Raw genomic sequence first — 14,781 nt, 5'->3', positions numbered from 1 at the left:
AAGTTTAAATATATATTTTAATTTATAGATAGTTCAAATATGTTCCTTTGAACAATGTCCATTAATTGTAATAACATTTCTGTTTCCATTGTATTACTATGGCAGTATAGATGACCAATATTTAATAATATTGTATGTACTACATGTAGTTCTAAATCAACACTCTTATCACAATGGTTGTCACAATGGTTGTCACTATAATCATCACATTTCATATAAGAAATCATACAGATTTATTTATAATACTCATTAAAAATATTGGTACAATAAATAATCATTCATAATAAGTGTCTTTTGTTTTTTATTACAATAAATCTTGATCATCTGATTGACATAAAAGTAAAGTTTTCTCAATATCTGAACACAGCTTCTTCATATCACTCACTTGAGCATATTCAGCAGCCAAAATAGCATTTGCAACAGCTATTGTTTCATGAATAGTTTTTGCTTTTACCCACACTCTTCCATTCATTCCAGCTGCTACTTCAAATGCTTGACTATGTGCAAGCATATTGAACAATGGAGTATTTCGATTCAATATCTTTCTGATGAGACTTAAGGAGCAAGTAAAAAGCATCCCATCAGAACTCAAGGGACCTAACTTTTGTTCTTTCCCATGAGAATCCACACATACCAACTCTGGCTCCATATCTTTACTAGCAACTAAAAGCTTTGCAAAAACAATATCTCCCACTTGGAGGTCAGGTCGATTTTTCTTAGTAGCACCTTCAAATGCAAGATACGAAAGAGATGCTTGTTCACTGGCCCCTATATCTACCTTAAAAATGTCTCCACCTTTTTGTGTTACTATTCCAATTACATTCTCACCACGGTTTGGTATATACCTAAATGCATTAATTAATTATTATACAAATACAAATTCAGGGAATTCTCTACTAAATACAATTCAATTACCGTTTCTGGTAGCTGTCCACATAATACACAGCTGGGTTCGTTTTCTTCAGTACACCTGCTCTATACGCAAAAACCGTATCAGCTTCTCGTCGTAAACCAGGCCCCAGAATAATTGTCTCTTTTTTACTAATCGTTGCAATATCCTTGACCATATCGCCAGGCATCACTATATCTCCAACGTTGACTTCCATCATTAGTCAAAACCTACTTCCTCAAGCCTCAGTATAAATCCAGGGGTCACAAATATATTTTACTCAATAGTATTAGCGATACCGGGTAAAGTCAACCAACAGTAGATACTCCATAAAATTACTTCAATCGTTTCATTTTATAAACATAACTTTGGTTACAATACATCGCTCCTACCCACGTGCATCCCCCATGACAAGCCCAACGCATGTTCTGCTAGTTTCCCGCGCGCTTATTCAAAACCGAAAAGCGCTTGCGCAACGCACTTGCACAAGTTGATGCAATCTTTCATGTATCCCTCGTTATTCCAGTTTTAGCTTGCTTATTCTCCACATAACCTAACCTTCGTATCTTACACTAATTATATTGAGTTTAGGAGCTACAGAAATTGGTTGAATATTAGAATTAGAATGTAATTTTTGTTACATGAATTGGTCATACAACGCGCAGAAAAATCTCGCGGTCCTACGCTCATGGAAAATCGTGGCGCCACCACGCGACATTACGCGGAGACTGCCGCGTGAAACGGTAACGCCACGGAAATCGCGGTGCTACTTGTGTTTTTTTCTGATCAATTTCGTTTCAAGGCAGGTCGCGGGATCAACAGTCGTGTGAATGGCAGAGGAGGATCGTCGGCGGTGTCACTGATGCAAAGGTAAAATTCGACGACAACGCGGAACGCACAAGCGAAAAATTTGCGCAGCACTCGCCGGATCGATAATTGATTTGCGTGTATTCTATTCTAACCTACCTTCCCGCTCCCTCCTGAGTTATTGGTTCAATCACGTCACATCGTCGATTGATTCGTTGGAATTTAGTTGAGATTCGACATCGAATACTTGATGTGATTCCATCAATTTGTACCGCGGCCGCGACAATTCTGTTCTTTATTCAGGTTTTTGAACGTAACCACTATGGTCGTGCGCTTACTGTCACTCGTAGTGGAGGTACTTGTTCAGTGGCAGTAGTTGTAGAAGCATGTCCGATTTCTATTATTGCACAGCTGTGTGGCAGATCGGTTTATAATCGCGATTTTCTCGAGGTTTTTCTATTATTTAGATTTGTAGGTTTAATTTGGAAACTTTGTACATATTGCACAATAGCTAAAGTAAATATTGCAAGAGTTTATTCCCATATGTTTCTATCATATTTTGGATTTATTAAGTCAAATATTTGTGTTTTTATGCTGCAGTAGTAGTTAATTAATATTTCCTTTTTTTATGTAACACATAGTAATTTAAAAACTTGTCATTTTGTGTCTACAGGTGTGATACAAGATGTATAATGGAATTGGATTACAGACACCTCGTGGTTCTGGAACCAATGGACATGTCCAAAGAAATTGGGCAATTGTTCGCAAGACTAAAGATAAGGTCACATATAAGACAGATGAAGGAAAATTAGATCAACTTAACAAGCAACCTAACAAGGAAATCCTTGATCATGTCAGGAAGAGGAAAGTTGAAGTTAAATGTGCAGAATTGGCAGATATCTTGGAGGAACAAGGGTAAGCATGTTTTTGTAATTTAATAACAAGACTTCAAATTAGGCTTTTAGTTTTATTACAAAATATGATTTTGTATAAAAAAATTATAATTCTTCTTGAAGGCATCTGTGAATAACAACCACAAAGCTTTACTGATTCCTTGAGCTCAATAGCAAATGAGATTCTATATTTCAATTGGATTTAGCTTGTCTTTGGCTTCAATGTATTTTACCTATATAGTGTGTCCCTCTTATATTTTAACATTCATAGCATTGGTACCAGGTAATAATTTAGATTTTTCTTGTGTGTTACAGATTTACAACTGAAGAGGTAAAAGTGAAAGTAGAATCATACAGGTCTATGTTAACTGGAAGTGACACTAAGCCTTCAGTACCAAGAGATGAATTTGGACGTGTAAAGTAAGTTGAATTTTACTTTAATTCATTACAATTTGGATATTTTTTTATAAAAAATGCGTTTTTTTATTACATATAGAATCATACCAGAAAATAAGCTACAAGTTGTTTCAAATATGTACATACTTGTTTCTTAATTACTAAATTGCATGCCCTTGGTAATACAATTTCAACTTTCAAGCATGCAATAAATTATATGGAGAAGATTTACTTCTGGAGACTCCTCTAATAATCTACCATAGACGTAGTAGCATTCACAGTAGATGATATGCGAACCTAGCGTGTCTAGTGCATATTCGGGATTTCGTTCAAAAGATCCCGATGCATATGAAAAAGAAGCTCCGAGTATTTACTCAATGTCGCAAACTTCTCGGAAGTGAAATCCACCAGACTTTTGGCGAGCTCTTTTTCCCCTCAGGATTTCTCCATTATAACTCATCAAAGGGTTCAAGTACCATAGCCAAACAATTAAAAAAAAAAGAACAAAAACTTATTCATTCACACGATCCAAACGATCGATTCGAAGAAATACTTGAAAATCCCCCAGAAAACTAGAAAGAAAGGTCGCGAGAGGTCTCGAGAGGGATTCTCTGGTTCTCGCGATGAAAGGAGTCCTGGAAACGCAATTTTCGAGGGCTCGCACCCTCTCACCGAAGTGCAAGTTCCCGCTAAGCCCAATATTATTGAAGGGTGGAGACGGTCGCATTCTCGAGCCGGCTTTCAGGGGTGTTACGCTGTCGGTATCGACGTACCCCATGGCGCCGGCGCCACCCACGAAAAGGGAGAGGCGCACGAGGGAGAGAAACAGAGATGCCGGAGGGGACGAGGAGAGGGAGAGAGTTTGTTCCAGCATCTCTTACTCGACTTTTCTGCCTCAGTGCGAGGATGGACCGGCGTTGCGACGCTCAGCGTCGACGACACTCGTCGGGTGCACCGATCGTCGAGAAATAATATTAAAACAGAGCCCTTGAGAAGAAACGAAAAAGATTAAAAAAGGGATCATGTAACGGTTTCGTGATAAGCTCGAAAACAAATCACAAAAGTCTTCCACTATTATTAATTAGTATCTCTTTAAGTAACCATAAGTGCTAAGTATCGTGTTTAAGTGTAGCCTAAGGTACCCCTAAGATCTCGCCTGGAAAGGAAGTGGGAGTTTTCGCGTACAGACCTCGACGGTAATTGGATTTGATTTGACACGCGTCTGCAGAAATTTTGCCAGTTGAACAGAGAAGTCTCTAATCTTGTTAACGACCAGAGAGAAGAGATACGTGAAGAGTTACCGAGGAAGGTAATCCCCCACGTGTGAGGAATCAAAGGAGGTCAGAAGTTCGTAAGGGGTCAACTTTTCCGTATAATCCATGTGTCTCCAAGTCGATTGATCGATGACTACTCGTTAAGATAAACCATCGTGCTTCGTTGCATACCTGATGTACAGCGAGAGCACCGATAATAGTGTGCCTGATCTGAAGTCTTCCTTAGCATCGTTAAGCTAGAAACTAAGGCTATCGTTGATATATATTCCTATATTCTTACACGAGCCACGTTGAAGTATACTCAAAATACCAACGCATCAAATTTATTATATTAATAAAAAATTCAGTCAGAAGAGTCTACCTTGAGGACGTCGTTTTTATTCACGAAGAGATTCTGAGTGAAGAATAAAAGGGGATCTAGGGAAAAAAAAAACTTCCTCCTGAACGTTGATTACTACAGGGAGGAACAATCGATCAACCCCTGTTCTTTCGTCCCAGCGAAGGAGGAGAGGAAGAGAAGAAAATAGAGAGAAACGAAGCTGAGATTTTCATCATCGCTGCCGGATGATTGTTCTCCGTAGGACAGCAGAGCGTCCGAATACAAGAGGCCGCGATGCTCGCGTAATCGGGGGAGGAAGCCATTACCTTCGTCTCCGCCCTCACCCCCTTTCCGCCCCTCTAAACCATCAAAGCCTCCCTCGAGAAGGGATTAAGCCGCGTCGAGGCTACTTGCGCATCGTGTAGAGCTCCTTAGCGTAAATTAGCGGCCGATCGCGCTTAATGCTTGCCTAATTACTCGGCCGTTAATTATTCAGAGGCGTGAATAGTCCTGGAGCTTTGCTTGTGGTCCAGTAAATTGGATCCTGAAACGAATACGAAACGATTTATATGCAACGATTACTGGTGAATTGTAAATCATCACACTAATAGATTTATGGGCGATAAGGGAAAGAAGTCATCCAGATATATTTCAGAGGGATCAAAAAGCGTACTTTTAGAAAAATATTCGTAGACTAATTTGAAGAGGAGTAAGGAGAGGAAAGAAGGCGAATTTTTCTACCAGAATTTTGAATACGAGGAATGACCATGTCTGTGACGGTATCTCCATTGAAACCAGTTCGTGGTCGCGGCCCAGCCGATGGTCGCGCCTTTTTTGAGACTCTGTGGCGCGGGAATTTCTTTTTGGACCGACAGAAGGTGATCAAAAAGTCGCGGAAACGGAAGCTGCAAGCGATGAATGGAAAGAAGCGCGCACAGTTGCAGATGCGGCAGCATTGTTGCTGTTGCCAGCGCATACAACTGCACCTCCTCGCCGGACGGCGAAGCAACATGCGCTCTGTCGTCAGGTGAATTGTTATTCGAGCAATTTTCCATATCTTTCTTTCATTTTTCATGTTTCAGTGAGTCTTGTTCCTTCTTATCACATTTCTGTGTATTTTAATAGATGACTGTAATTTCTATGAATTATTTTGAATTTAGGATTTATTGGAGGTGAAATAGACTTTCCTTCTAAATGGGTTTCTGTTGTCTCCCGAGGTCTCTCAAGATTCGGAATTATTAGTACCATTTGAATACACGAAGACGTCACGTTTTCAAAGTAAATCAATTAGGTCTTAAGCCTAAAGTTGACGTAGAGCTGACGGTAATCTGTTCAACTCAATTTAGAAGTTTTGCCAAGTTTGAACGCCAGCATCTGTTCAATTATATCCCCTTGTACACAGTTGGAGTTTCCCCAGAGTTTTCCTATTTGAGTTGAAGAAAGACTGTAGTTACAGTACTTGGTATTACCCATAATTTGATTATACAATAAAGAATTGAAAATTGAGAACCTGAATGGAAGGATAATGGAGGCCTGAGTCAAGTTTGCTAATAAATCTGGGTTAACTCTCTCAGTGCTCGTATTAGAAGAATAACAAGGGGAATTGAGTTTCTCTGGCCGCAGATTATCGGTCTCCGCTTGTCCCGTCAGGATATCTGATACATCCAATGGCATGCACTTCGATAAAAACCGAGTAAATACTTCCACGTGTCTCTTTAATGCCACTACGAAGTCTGATATGGTCAATGAACTATTATCTATTAATAAAACAATCATACTCCTCTACTTCAACCAATATAAAAGATTTCCGCTGCTCTCATTCATTACACAAGTAGGCACAGTAGTTAACAATAACTCGAGAAAAATCCACAGTCGCATTGTTCAGTAATAAAAAAAAGAAAGGCTCGAAACAATGGAAATTTGGCAGAGAACGGAGGGGAAAAACTGTGCCTCGATAAGGATTAAAAAGGCAAACCAGTTTCTCTCTGCGTGCATGTTTGGGGGTGATTCATGCTGTTGACTCCCCAATCCCCTGCAGAAGGGAAACATTTTCACGTAAACAACTGCTACCCTCTTTACACGCCATAATCTTCAAAACCAATTGTTTGTCGTACATACACAGGGGAGGAAAAATTTTCCTTTTTTCTCTTTCCTCTATAAAGCCAATGCTACCATAAAAAATTCTAAAAAAGCGAGTATTCTCTTTAGTGATCGAAAAAATATAATCCAACGCTAGAAATCTGAAGATACGATAAATTTTAGAGTGACGAGAGACGGTGCTCGAAGGGGGCCAAGGGTCGAGGGACGGAAAAAAGCTACTTTCCACCCGTTGACCTGGGCTTGATCGAAGGGGTGGCTCGCGGAGAGCGAGAAAGCGATTCGCTCCTCAATTTGAGCGTGTAGCGGGCAGTGAGTGGCGCGAAAGGGATACCAGAAAAGAGAACAGCTGGATTGTATTGATCCGCGCTCGAGCGTTGGCGTAGGGGTGGCTCGACCGACCCCGGCCTCGCTGCTTTTCACTCGCGGGGAAGAAGAGGGGCCGCCTCGATTTCTCGGCGTATAGTCTCTCTCTCCAGTGTTATGTCACTGCTTTTGCCGCATTGTCCGGACGCCTCGACAACTTTTCGTCGCTCGGCCGCTTCGAGGAACAACGACATCTCCAGCACACCGCCCCTCGCCACCCTTCGCTAGAACCCGCAAGCCTCTTATGGCTTGTCGCGAAATTCGACCTCAGTGAGCCCCTTGGAGGTCTGTTCGCGCGATGACGGTGAAAATCTCGCCGCGGTACGGACTTTTCATCATCAGCCACTTCCCACCCCTCGTCTTTGCAACCCCTATAAGGGAGAAATCATGAAAATATCGAAATAGGTCACGGTGCTTTCATCGGTGTGTTTATTTCTGGCTTGTGTCGCGCATTGATCGGTTCTCCCTAGGTGTCTAGATCACGTGCCCCTAGATCTCTGTGGTGTATCATGTTCCACTGATGGTGGATGCTCGGTGGTTTCCTGTTTTTACGATAGAGGAGTTCAGGAGTCTCGTCGATTTGGGTATCGAAGTGCGCCAGAGTTTGAAACGTAGAATTGTTGTTGCAGTGTTCGCGAGACACACCAGATTGCCGAGGCGCAGCAAGAAAAGAATGCCAAGCTACGAGAGGCATTTGGCATATCGGAGTTCTTCGTGGAGGGAAGTAGCCTAGATCCAGAGAGGCACGCGCGCGAAGCAGAGGCGAGAGCTGCTGCGAGCAAAGTCTACGAACTAGTGCGAACTCCTAGCCCAGCTCCGGACACGACCTCTGCCCCGGAGAAGAAAAAGAGGAAACGCTCGAGTAGCACGACCAAGAAGAAAAAGGGGAAGAAGCACAAAAAGGAAAGGTAAAAGACAACGTAATGGTGCACGGGTCAGTGGAGGCTGGATTCTGGATAACTGATGCTATTGTTAAACAATGCAGCATACGTTGAACTATAGTATCTCTATTACTACTCTGTACTATGGTATGTTGAGTGATTATATGTACACTGTATACTATAGCGTAGCAGTAGTATTAATGATGGTATACTACGGCATACTATAGTATAGTAATAACGCGATAGCGTCTTGTATTTTGTACTATATCATAGTGAGATGTGGTAACACGTGTACTATAGTTACAGGTCTTCAGTGGGAAGTGATTAAGTGATTTTCCTGTGGTATACTGTTGACAAAAAGGGTAGATGAATCCAGGCTCCAAGACCGAACGGACGTCCCCCTGTAGTAGCTCCTCTCCTTCCCCCCGAGTTAATTATTCATTTACCGCAAGGTCCACACTTCGTTCATTTGCTTACTACACACCTCTTGTCAGATACTGACTCATGACTCACCTACTATTTCATATCCCATACACCTTTCTCTGTTTCAAACAGAACTGAGGAGGACTGAGTGCCTACCCAGTAGGCTCAGTAGGTAAGTGTGGTCGTCGCGTCTACTTTCCAAAACATCAAAAAGCGATATATAATCTCTGTATCGAGAAAATGATAATCAAGTCCGTCTGTTGCCTTATGTTTAGGTATTGTATTTATAGGCGCATATTGGAGGTAAATGTTTGCTATGCTGTAACCTTTTTTTGTAACGTTAACGAAACGCCACTGATGATTCTTTCAATGTGATTAACGTTTGTAATTGATAATGGGCAAACATTTACTTGATATTACAAAATAAACGCGAATTTTTTGACGAATAACGTAACAATCTGACGCGTAAAATCATGCATTTCTATCTTTGTTGTTGTTATCGATAAAGCTTGTTGTTAATGTCATCTCTCTATTTTTTTCTGACAAGTCCGTCCCTATCGATGGTTATCAAGGTAATGCTAATCCCATATTATATCAATACTCCTCATATTTTGTATACTTGTCTTTTGTAACAGTTTGAAAGATTTGGTTTTGCATAAGCGTGTTTGTTGTAGCCAGTTTAACGAGAATGTCGAAACAAAATTATGAAAAACCAAATCTTCCAAATAAAACGATTATGTAGTCAGTTTGTTAGCTATAGCCCGATATTGTGACTTTCACCTGTATATGTATCGTTGTATTTATATTTTTTATTACTTAATTCACTTGGGATTGCAGTGAAAAAAGAGACAGTTTCATTTTTTTTAAATATCGATGAGTATCAAAGTGTCTACATACTGCATTTTCTATACATATACATGTATGTATAATTTAGTTTCTATTTTTAAATTTGAAACCTTGTCCAGATGCTGAAAATAGTTCGGTGCAAAATTCCATCAGAGTACGCGTTCTCGATTACTTTCGATTTATTCATTACTTTGATCGAGCTCGTTTAAAAGCAGGTAGCTTGTATCATTTAGAATAAAAGTATTTGTTTCACACACGGATACATTGTACTACAGCTTTCTTTATTGTCAGCACAAGGTATGCACTTGTCGACAGGAAGACGCCCACTGCAAGAATTAAAGACTAAATATTATTTAAAAAAAAAAGACAAAAACAGAAGCTATTTTCAGCGAAACTCTTGAACTAATGGTAAATGTATTTCCTAGGTCGGAATCGCCAAAGGCCAGCAAGAAAAAAGAAAAATCTAAAAAGAAAAAGAAGGAAAAGAAACACAAGAAAACTGAGGCTAATTCCTCTGACACTGATTCTAGTGAAGCTTCGGATGATAGCAGGTAATTATACAGACTTTTATTTTTAGTATGGGTTCTAATTTTTTCTTATGGTAATACAATGTGATTATATGGTGTGCAGCTCTTCTGAAACTGAGTCAAAGAAGAAAAAGAAAAAGAAGAAGAAGAAGGCTAAAGCAGAGGCAAAAGAAAAGCATGAGGTAGGGAAAATAATGCGAAGGAAACAGATACAAAATTTCTATCTTCCTGTCTCTTTCTATACATATACATATACATATTTATAATTACATATATTATCCATATATACCTTAGCACGTGGAGCAGGAGCATGTGACATCTATTTTACGTTAATTTTCCCCGATTAGTTGTCGATTAACATTGGATTATCAGAATTTTCTTTCGTTGCTGCCTATCTTTGAATACGCATGACTCATTGCTTGTTTTCGTAAAGATTTTTATCTGATTTCAAGTTAACAGTTCATTATTTCAAAAGTGTAAATCTCAGTATTGTTTGTAATTATCAGCGCCATTTGACAGGATATATTCCCTGAGTGAGTACCAGATATGCCGCTACTCAATGTAATAATAATTTGTGATTTATATTCGTACAAACTTTGCGATTGTTGTTGCCTTTCACTCGTTTTGTGTCAAGCACCATCACATTTACGAGAAAAATAACAACAGGAGACTGCTTGTTCTTCAACATCAGAACTTCTTTCGGTTTCAACATTTTGGACATGTTACATTTTTCATCGGACGCGTTTTTACTAGAGTGAATAAGCAGACTCCCAAGAACTCTTTGAAAACTTTACGATATCTTTTTTTTATCCTACTGACAAGTACATATGCATGATTGGTGTTCATTAGCTATGGTTGTCTAATTTAGTAATCCGTACTGTTCTTCTTTTAGAAGAAAAAAGTAGCTGTCAAGAGGAAGCATCAGACATCCGAGAGCTCATCTGACAGGTACGTTAGAAAAAACATATTCTTCAATTTTCATTCATAATGAAAAAATAAAATTTAATACATAAATCGATTTCTTTTGCAGTTCCCCTGAAAGACCGAAGAAGTCAATGAAACATGATAAAGCCGTGGAGAAGGCTAAAAACGAAGAGACAGAGAACACGACAAAAGAGCCTCGATCGAATCGTTCACCAAAGAAACAAGAAAAGACTCGAAACGAAACTCCACCCATCAGAAAGAAAGATTCTCCTGCTAAAAAGATTGCTCCAGAGAAGAAGGACAAATCGCCAGTTGCACACAAGAGTCCCCCGCCAAGACGACACAGATCTCCATCAAGAAGCAGAATCGACAGAGGAAGATCTCCCAGAAGGTACTCGAGGTCGCGACGAATCAGTCCATCGCCAAGAAGAAGAAGGATCTCAAGATCTCCCAGAAGATACAGCAGATACTCAGTGTCAAGAAGCAGAAGTCGATCGAGGTACGATCGTTATGGATCTCGGCGTAGATTATCTCCGCCTCTTAGACGTAGGAGATCAGACTCTCGAAGAAGATCTAGGTCACCTAGAAGACAAAGAGACAGGCGAGAAAGATCGAGGGATCGTCGCAGAAGCCGCAGTAGGACGAGAAGTAGATCTAGACGATCCTCCTTGAGCTATTCTCCAGTCAGAAAGAACCCTGAACGATACAAGCACATATTGGAGGATAAAAAGAAGCGCGAGCAGAAGAAAAATCAAGATAACAAACGAAAGTCACGGTCCAGTTCCAGGACAAGGAAAATGCGAATGATCACCCCGAGGGTGAGGCTGCGATCTTCGAGCGAAGACGAGACAGACATGGCTGATGACGAGCCGAAACCAGAGGACGAAGAGAAGATGAAGGAGCTGCACACTCTAAAACGCCTGCAAAGTGGATTGGCAGCGAAAGCTAGGGAAAGTCTAGGCAAAAAAGTAATCAGTCCCGTAAAGGTTAAGGTAGAGAAGAAAGAGGAAAGCATACTGGATATTGCTTTACCAAACGACCCACCAAAAATGATGCAGAACATCGTTGGTCCTGTGCAAGAGAAGTCTAAGTCAAAGTCACCTATACCTCACCTACCTGCTATTCAGTCACCAGTGTCGAGCAGATCACCTTCGCCTGCGTTGCCATTAACCAGGGAGGAAGCAGCAATTAAAATACGATCTCCTAGCGAATCGCCACCTCCGCTACCGCAAGCTTTAAACAAAGTTAATTCTAGGTCACCTAGCGAGACTAACAGAATGAATAATCGCTCGAAATCTCCAAGTACCTCTAAAAAGGATTCTCCAGTAGCGTTAAGGAAGCATTCGTCTGAAAGAAAATCACCCTCGCGCTCGCCACCTGTGTCCATAAAATTGCTTTCTCCACCTGTACCAAGCAACGTGAACAGGGCAAAACGGTCTGCCTCTCCAAACACCTCCAAAGAGAGCTCACCTGTTTCTAGAAAGCTTTCTCCGAGAGAGAAGTCTTACTCCAGGTCACGCTCTAGGTCTTACACAAGATCAGTGTCAGCGGAGAAAAGGTCTTTCTCCAGAGACAAAAAGTCTCGCTCCAGGTCTTACACGAGATCAGCGTCAGTGGAGAAAAGATCCTCCAGAGACAAAAAGTCACGATCGCAGTCTAGAAGCAAGAAGTCAGTGTCTCCTAGGCACAGGCCTTCAGTGTCTCCGTCGAGATCAAAGAAGTCACCGAAGTCACCAGCCAGGCCGAAACGAGTGTCCAGGTCGAGATCTTCCTCGGAATCGAAGCACTCGGTATCGAGGTCGCCGTCGCGCTCAAAGAAATCTCCCTCTCACTCGCCGGAGAAATCAAGATCCAGAAGTAGGACCAGGTCGTTGTCGAAAAGGTCCAGAAGTCGTTCTCTGTCGAAGAAGTCGAGGAGTCGGTCGTTGTCGAAGAAATCACGAAGTCGATCGTTGTCGAAGAAATCTAGGAGTCGATCATTGTCGAAGAAGTCTAGGAGTCGTTCACGTTCATTATCTAGGATATCACGGGATAAGGAAAAGAGAGGTCGTAGCAGGAGCAGTTCGCGTTCTTCATTGAGGTATTGTCGTCCTTAGAAATAAGAGACACTCTTTATTATTTTTGAGAAGTTTTAATATTGGATATCTGTCTTTATAGTTCAAGGCATAGTCGTAGAAGTTTCTCCAGCTCATCGCGATCATCCAGCAGCGTTTCCAGCAGATCCTCCCGATCAACATCCAGCAGTTCAGCTTCTAGCAGATCTCGTTCTCCATCGATACCTAGACGCCATGGTTCACCCAGTTTCCTAGACAGACGTCGTATCACAAGGTAAGCACTCGGGCCAGTAGATTCCGTTATCGTAGCAGCAGACTTCTACAGCGCACCAATGCCAAATTTTGTAAGCCCACTGCATCAGTCGTGTAGAAATGTTTATCTTTTTAAACCTACCTTCCTTTATTTGCGTTTTATTTGATTTTTTCGGTAATCGAGTCGTCCGTCGCGCGACCCCATTGAGTTAAATAAGTTGAGTGTTTCGATCGAGCAGGCAATTGTAAAATGACAATATCGATAAGTCTTATCATCATTGATTTGAACATTTAATCTAATGCCATTTTGTATTGTGTCCTACAGGGACAGATCGAGGGACAGGCATAGAAGATAAAGTGTAACGGCTTCGCACAGATGTTTCTATTACTTTCCTACCGTTCGTGAAATAGTAAACGTGATGAATATGTTGAATTTTATTTCTTCTCGTACGAGTAAATAGAGGCAGTTTAGCTGCAGATGCGAGATTAGTTTAATGATTATTGAATAAGTGTAACGGATCGTGTCATTTTATTATAACTTTGTGAACATTATGACATTATAATTTTAACAGTATAATTTTCTAAGAGCCTATTTTAAGCGCTACAGAATCTTCTGCTCTGTAAACAATACATTCAATTAATGAGTTTTGGTATTAATTCATTTTACAGAGTAAACGTTATTTACTTTGTCATGTCGACCCAGGAATTCATTTTTAAATTTACCGAGTATATTTGTGTTTGTATGATTTTTCCTTTACTTTATTTTTGTTTCTCTTTTCATTTGTAATCTGATCGCTTACAAAAGATCTACAGGAATTACGTAGATGTAGCATGCGTGTATTTTCCTTATAAATTATTGTAAATTAAACATTTACAGTAGAGATCCTCTTTTATTTTACGTCGGTCACAAATAAAATCTATTTACTGCTACAAAGCAAGCCTGTCTTTTTAGTTTCATATTTCTTTTTCTTGTGATTTGTGATACGTTTTTAACCCACCGCCTACCATGATAAAAGTTAGCTAAGGTAAGTGACACATTTTTATTTTGCATGCTGTTTGTGTTGCATTGCATGGTTTAATTTGCGCGCTTTCCCTCTATTATTACTATACCATTAATTTAAATAGTATAGGATTAATCCATGTGCCCTTATATTAATTTTAAAATGATAATACATTCATTCACTCAATAGCTCTTCACAGTTAACACGTTCGTGTGTTTAACAAAACTTTAACAGATGTGTTTTTATTATAACATATAAATTTTCTGTTCGTGTGGTCAGTATATTGACAGCCATTAATTTTAGCGCCAGGAAGCGACCAATTCCATATCATCGACCTACTCCAACTCCACCTTCGTCACCGAGTAGTATGGATAGCAGCAGACACAGTAATTGGTCAAGTCCAAGTCATCGATCAAGCTGTTCCCCAAGTCGGAGTCCATCGTATACGCGTTGATGCGATCAAGTGAATCCCTATAAACACTCGACGTTCCTTTTATGTATCAGATTTAAAACGGATCGAGAAGATCCTCCGATCGAAGGGTTCGAGATGATCCTCTGATGCTTTTTCTAACAGTCCCATATTACAGAAGAATCATGTTTATAACGTTAAACACACACACAACATGTTTTGGGTAAATTTTTCAAACATTCAAGTATTTTCTCGTACCAGAAAGCATGTTTCAAAGGTGCAAGGAGAAGGTGCCATTCTAAGTTTAGTGCATCACCCTTTTGTCTATGCAAAGCAACACGCCTTCACACATCTGATCTCGTGACTTAATAATACTCATTGACAGTGTGATTCACTATACACCATTAGTTTCAGTATTAGTAT

General features: G+C 40.3%; 2 protein-coding genes across 6 annotated transcripts; one reads left to right on the top strand and one right to left on the bottom strand.

Annotated features, from left to right (window-relative positions):
* Nucleotides 1-106: 106 nt before the first annotated feature.
* On the bottom strand, nt 107-1,422 carry Rrp40 (exosome complex component Rrp40). Its single transcript, XM_076376207.1, has 2 exons — nt 916-1,422; nt 107-845 (listed from the first exon to the last, which is right to left on the bottom strand). The coding sequence occupies exons 1-2, from the start codon at nt 1,107-1,109 to the stop codon at nt 305-307; spliced, it is 735 nt and encodes a 244-aa protein (XP_076232322.1). The 5' UTR covers nt 1,110-1,422; the 3' UTR covers nt 107-304.
* A 189-nt stretch (nt 1,423-1,611) lies between these two features.
* Srrm234 (Serine-arginine repetitive matrix 2/3/4) lies at nt 1,612-14,403 on the top strand. Of its 5 annotated transcripts, none has more exons than XM_076376197.1 (10): nt 1,612-1,759; nt 2,370-2,611; nt 2,905-3,009; nt 7,671-7,949; nt 9,617-9,742; nt 9,822-9,900; nt 10,611-10,666; nt 10,749-12,722; nt 12,800-12,970; nt 14,253-14,403. In XM_076376197.1, exons 2-10 carry the CDS (start codon nt 2,382-2,384, stop codon nt 14,401-14,403), a joined length of 3,171 nt encoding a protein of 1,056 aa, XP_076232312.1. In that variant the 5' UTR covers nt 1,612-1,759; nt 2,370-2,381. The 5 variants fall into 5 exon arrangements, with proteins under 5 accessions (XP_076232312.1, XP_076232315.1, XP_076232313.1 ...); XM_076376200.1 differs by lacking the exon at nt 14,253-14,403 and adding an exon at nt 13,274-13,886; XM_076376198.1 differs by lacking the exon at nt 1,612-1,759 and adding an exon at nt 1,922-2,051.
* The last annotated feature ends 378 nt before the right edge of the window (nt 14,404-14,781 follow it).

Source organism: Calliopsis andreniformis, chromosome 4, assembly GCF_051401765.1.
Source record: "Calliopsis andreniformis isolate RMS-2024a chromosome 4, iyCalAndr_principal, whole genome shotgun sequence".
In the NCBI taxonomy this organism is placed as follows: Eukaryota; Metazoa; Arthropoda; class Insecta; order Hymenoptera; family Andrenidae; genus Calliopsis; species Calliopsis andreniformis.
Note: the sequence above shows the minus strand (reverse complement) of the source record. Positions and strands in the feature narration are given on the sequence as shown.

Bases quoted from the DNA above. Each gene is read 5' to 3' on its own strand.
- Rrp40 (XM_076376207.1), bottom strand. From the start codon at position 1,109: ATGATGGAAGTCAACGTTGGAGATATAGTGATGCCTGGCGATATGGTC. The intron at 846-915 runs GTAATTGAATTG...TAATGCATTTAG, and splicing joins GTGGACAGCTACCAGAAACG to GTATATACCAAACCGTGGTG.
- Srrm234 (XM_076376197.1), top strand. From the start codon at position 2,382: ATGTATAATGGAATTGGATTACAGACACCTCGTGGTTCTGGAACCAAT. The intron at 9,901-10,610 runs GTAGGGAAAATA...TTCTTCTTTTAG, and splicing joins AGGCAAAAGAAAAGCATGAG to AAGAAAAAAGTAGCTGTCAA. The intron at 12,971-14,252 runs GTAAGCACTCGG...CATTAATTTTAG, and splicing joins GACAGACGTCGTATCACAAG to CGCCAGGAAGCGACCAATTC.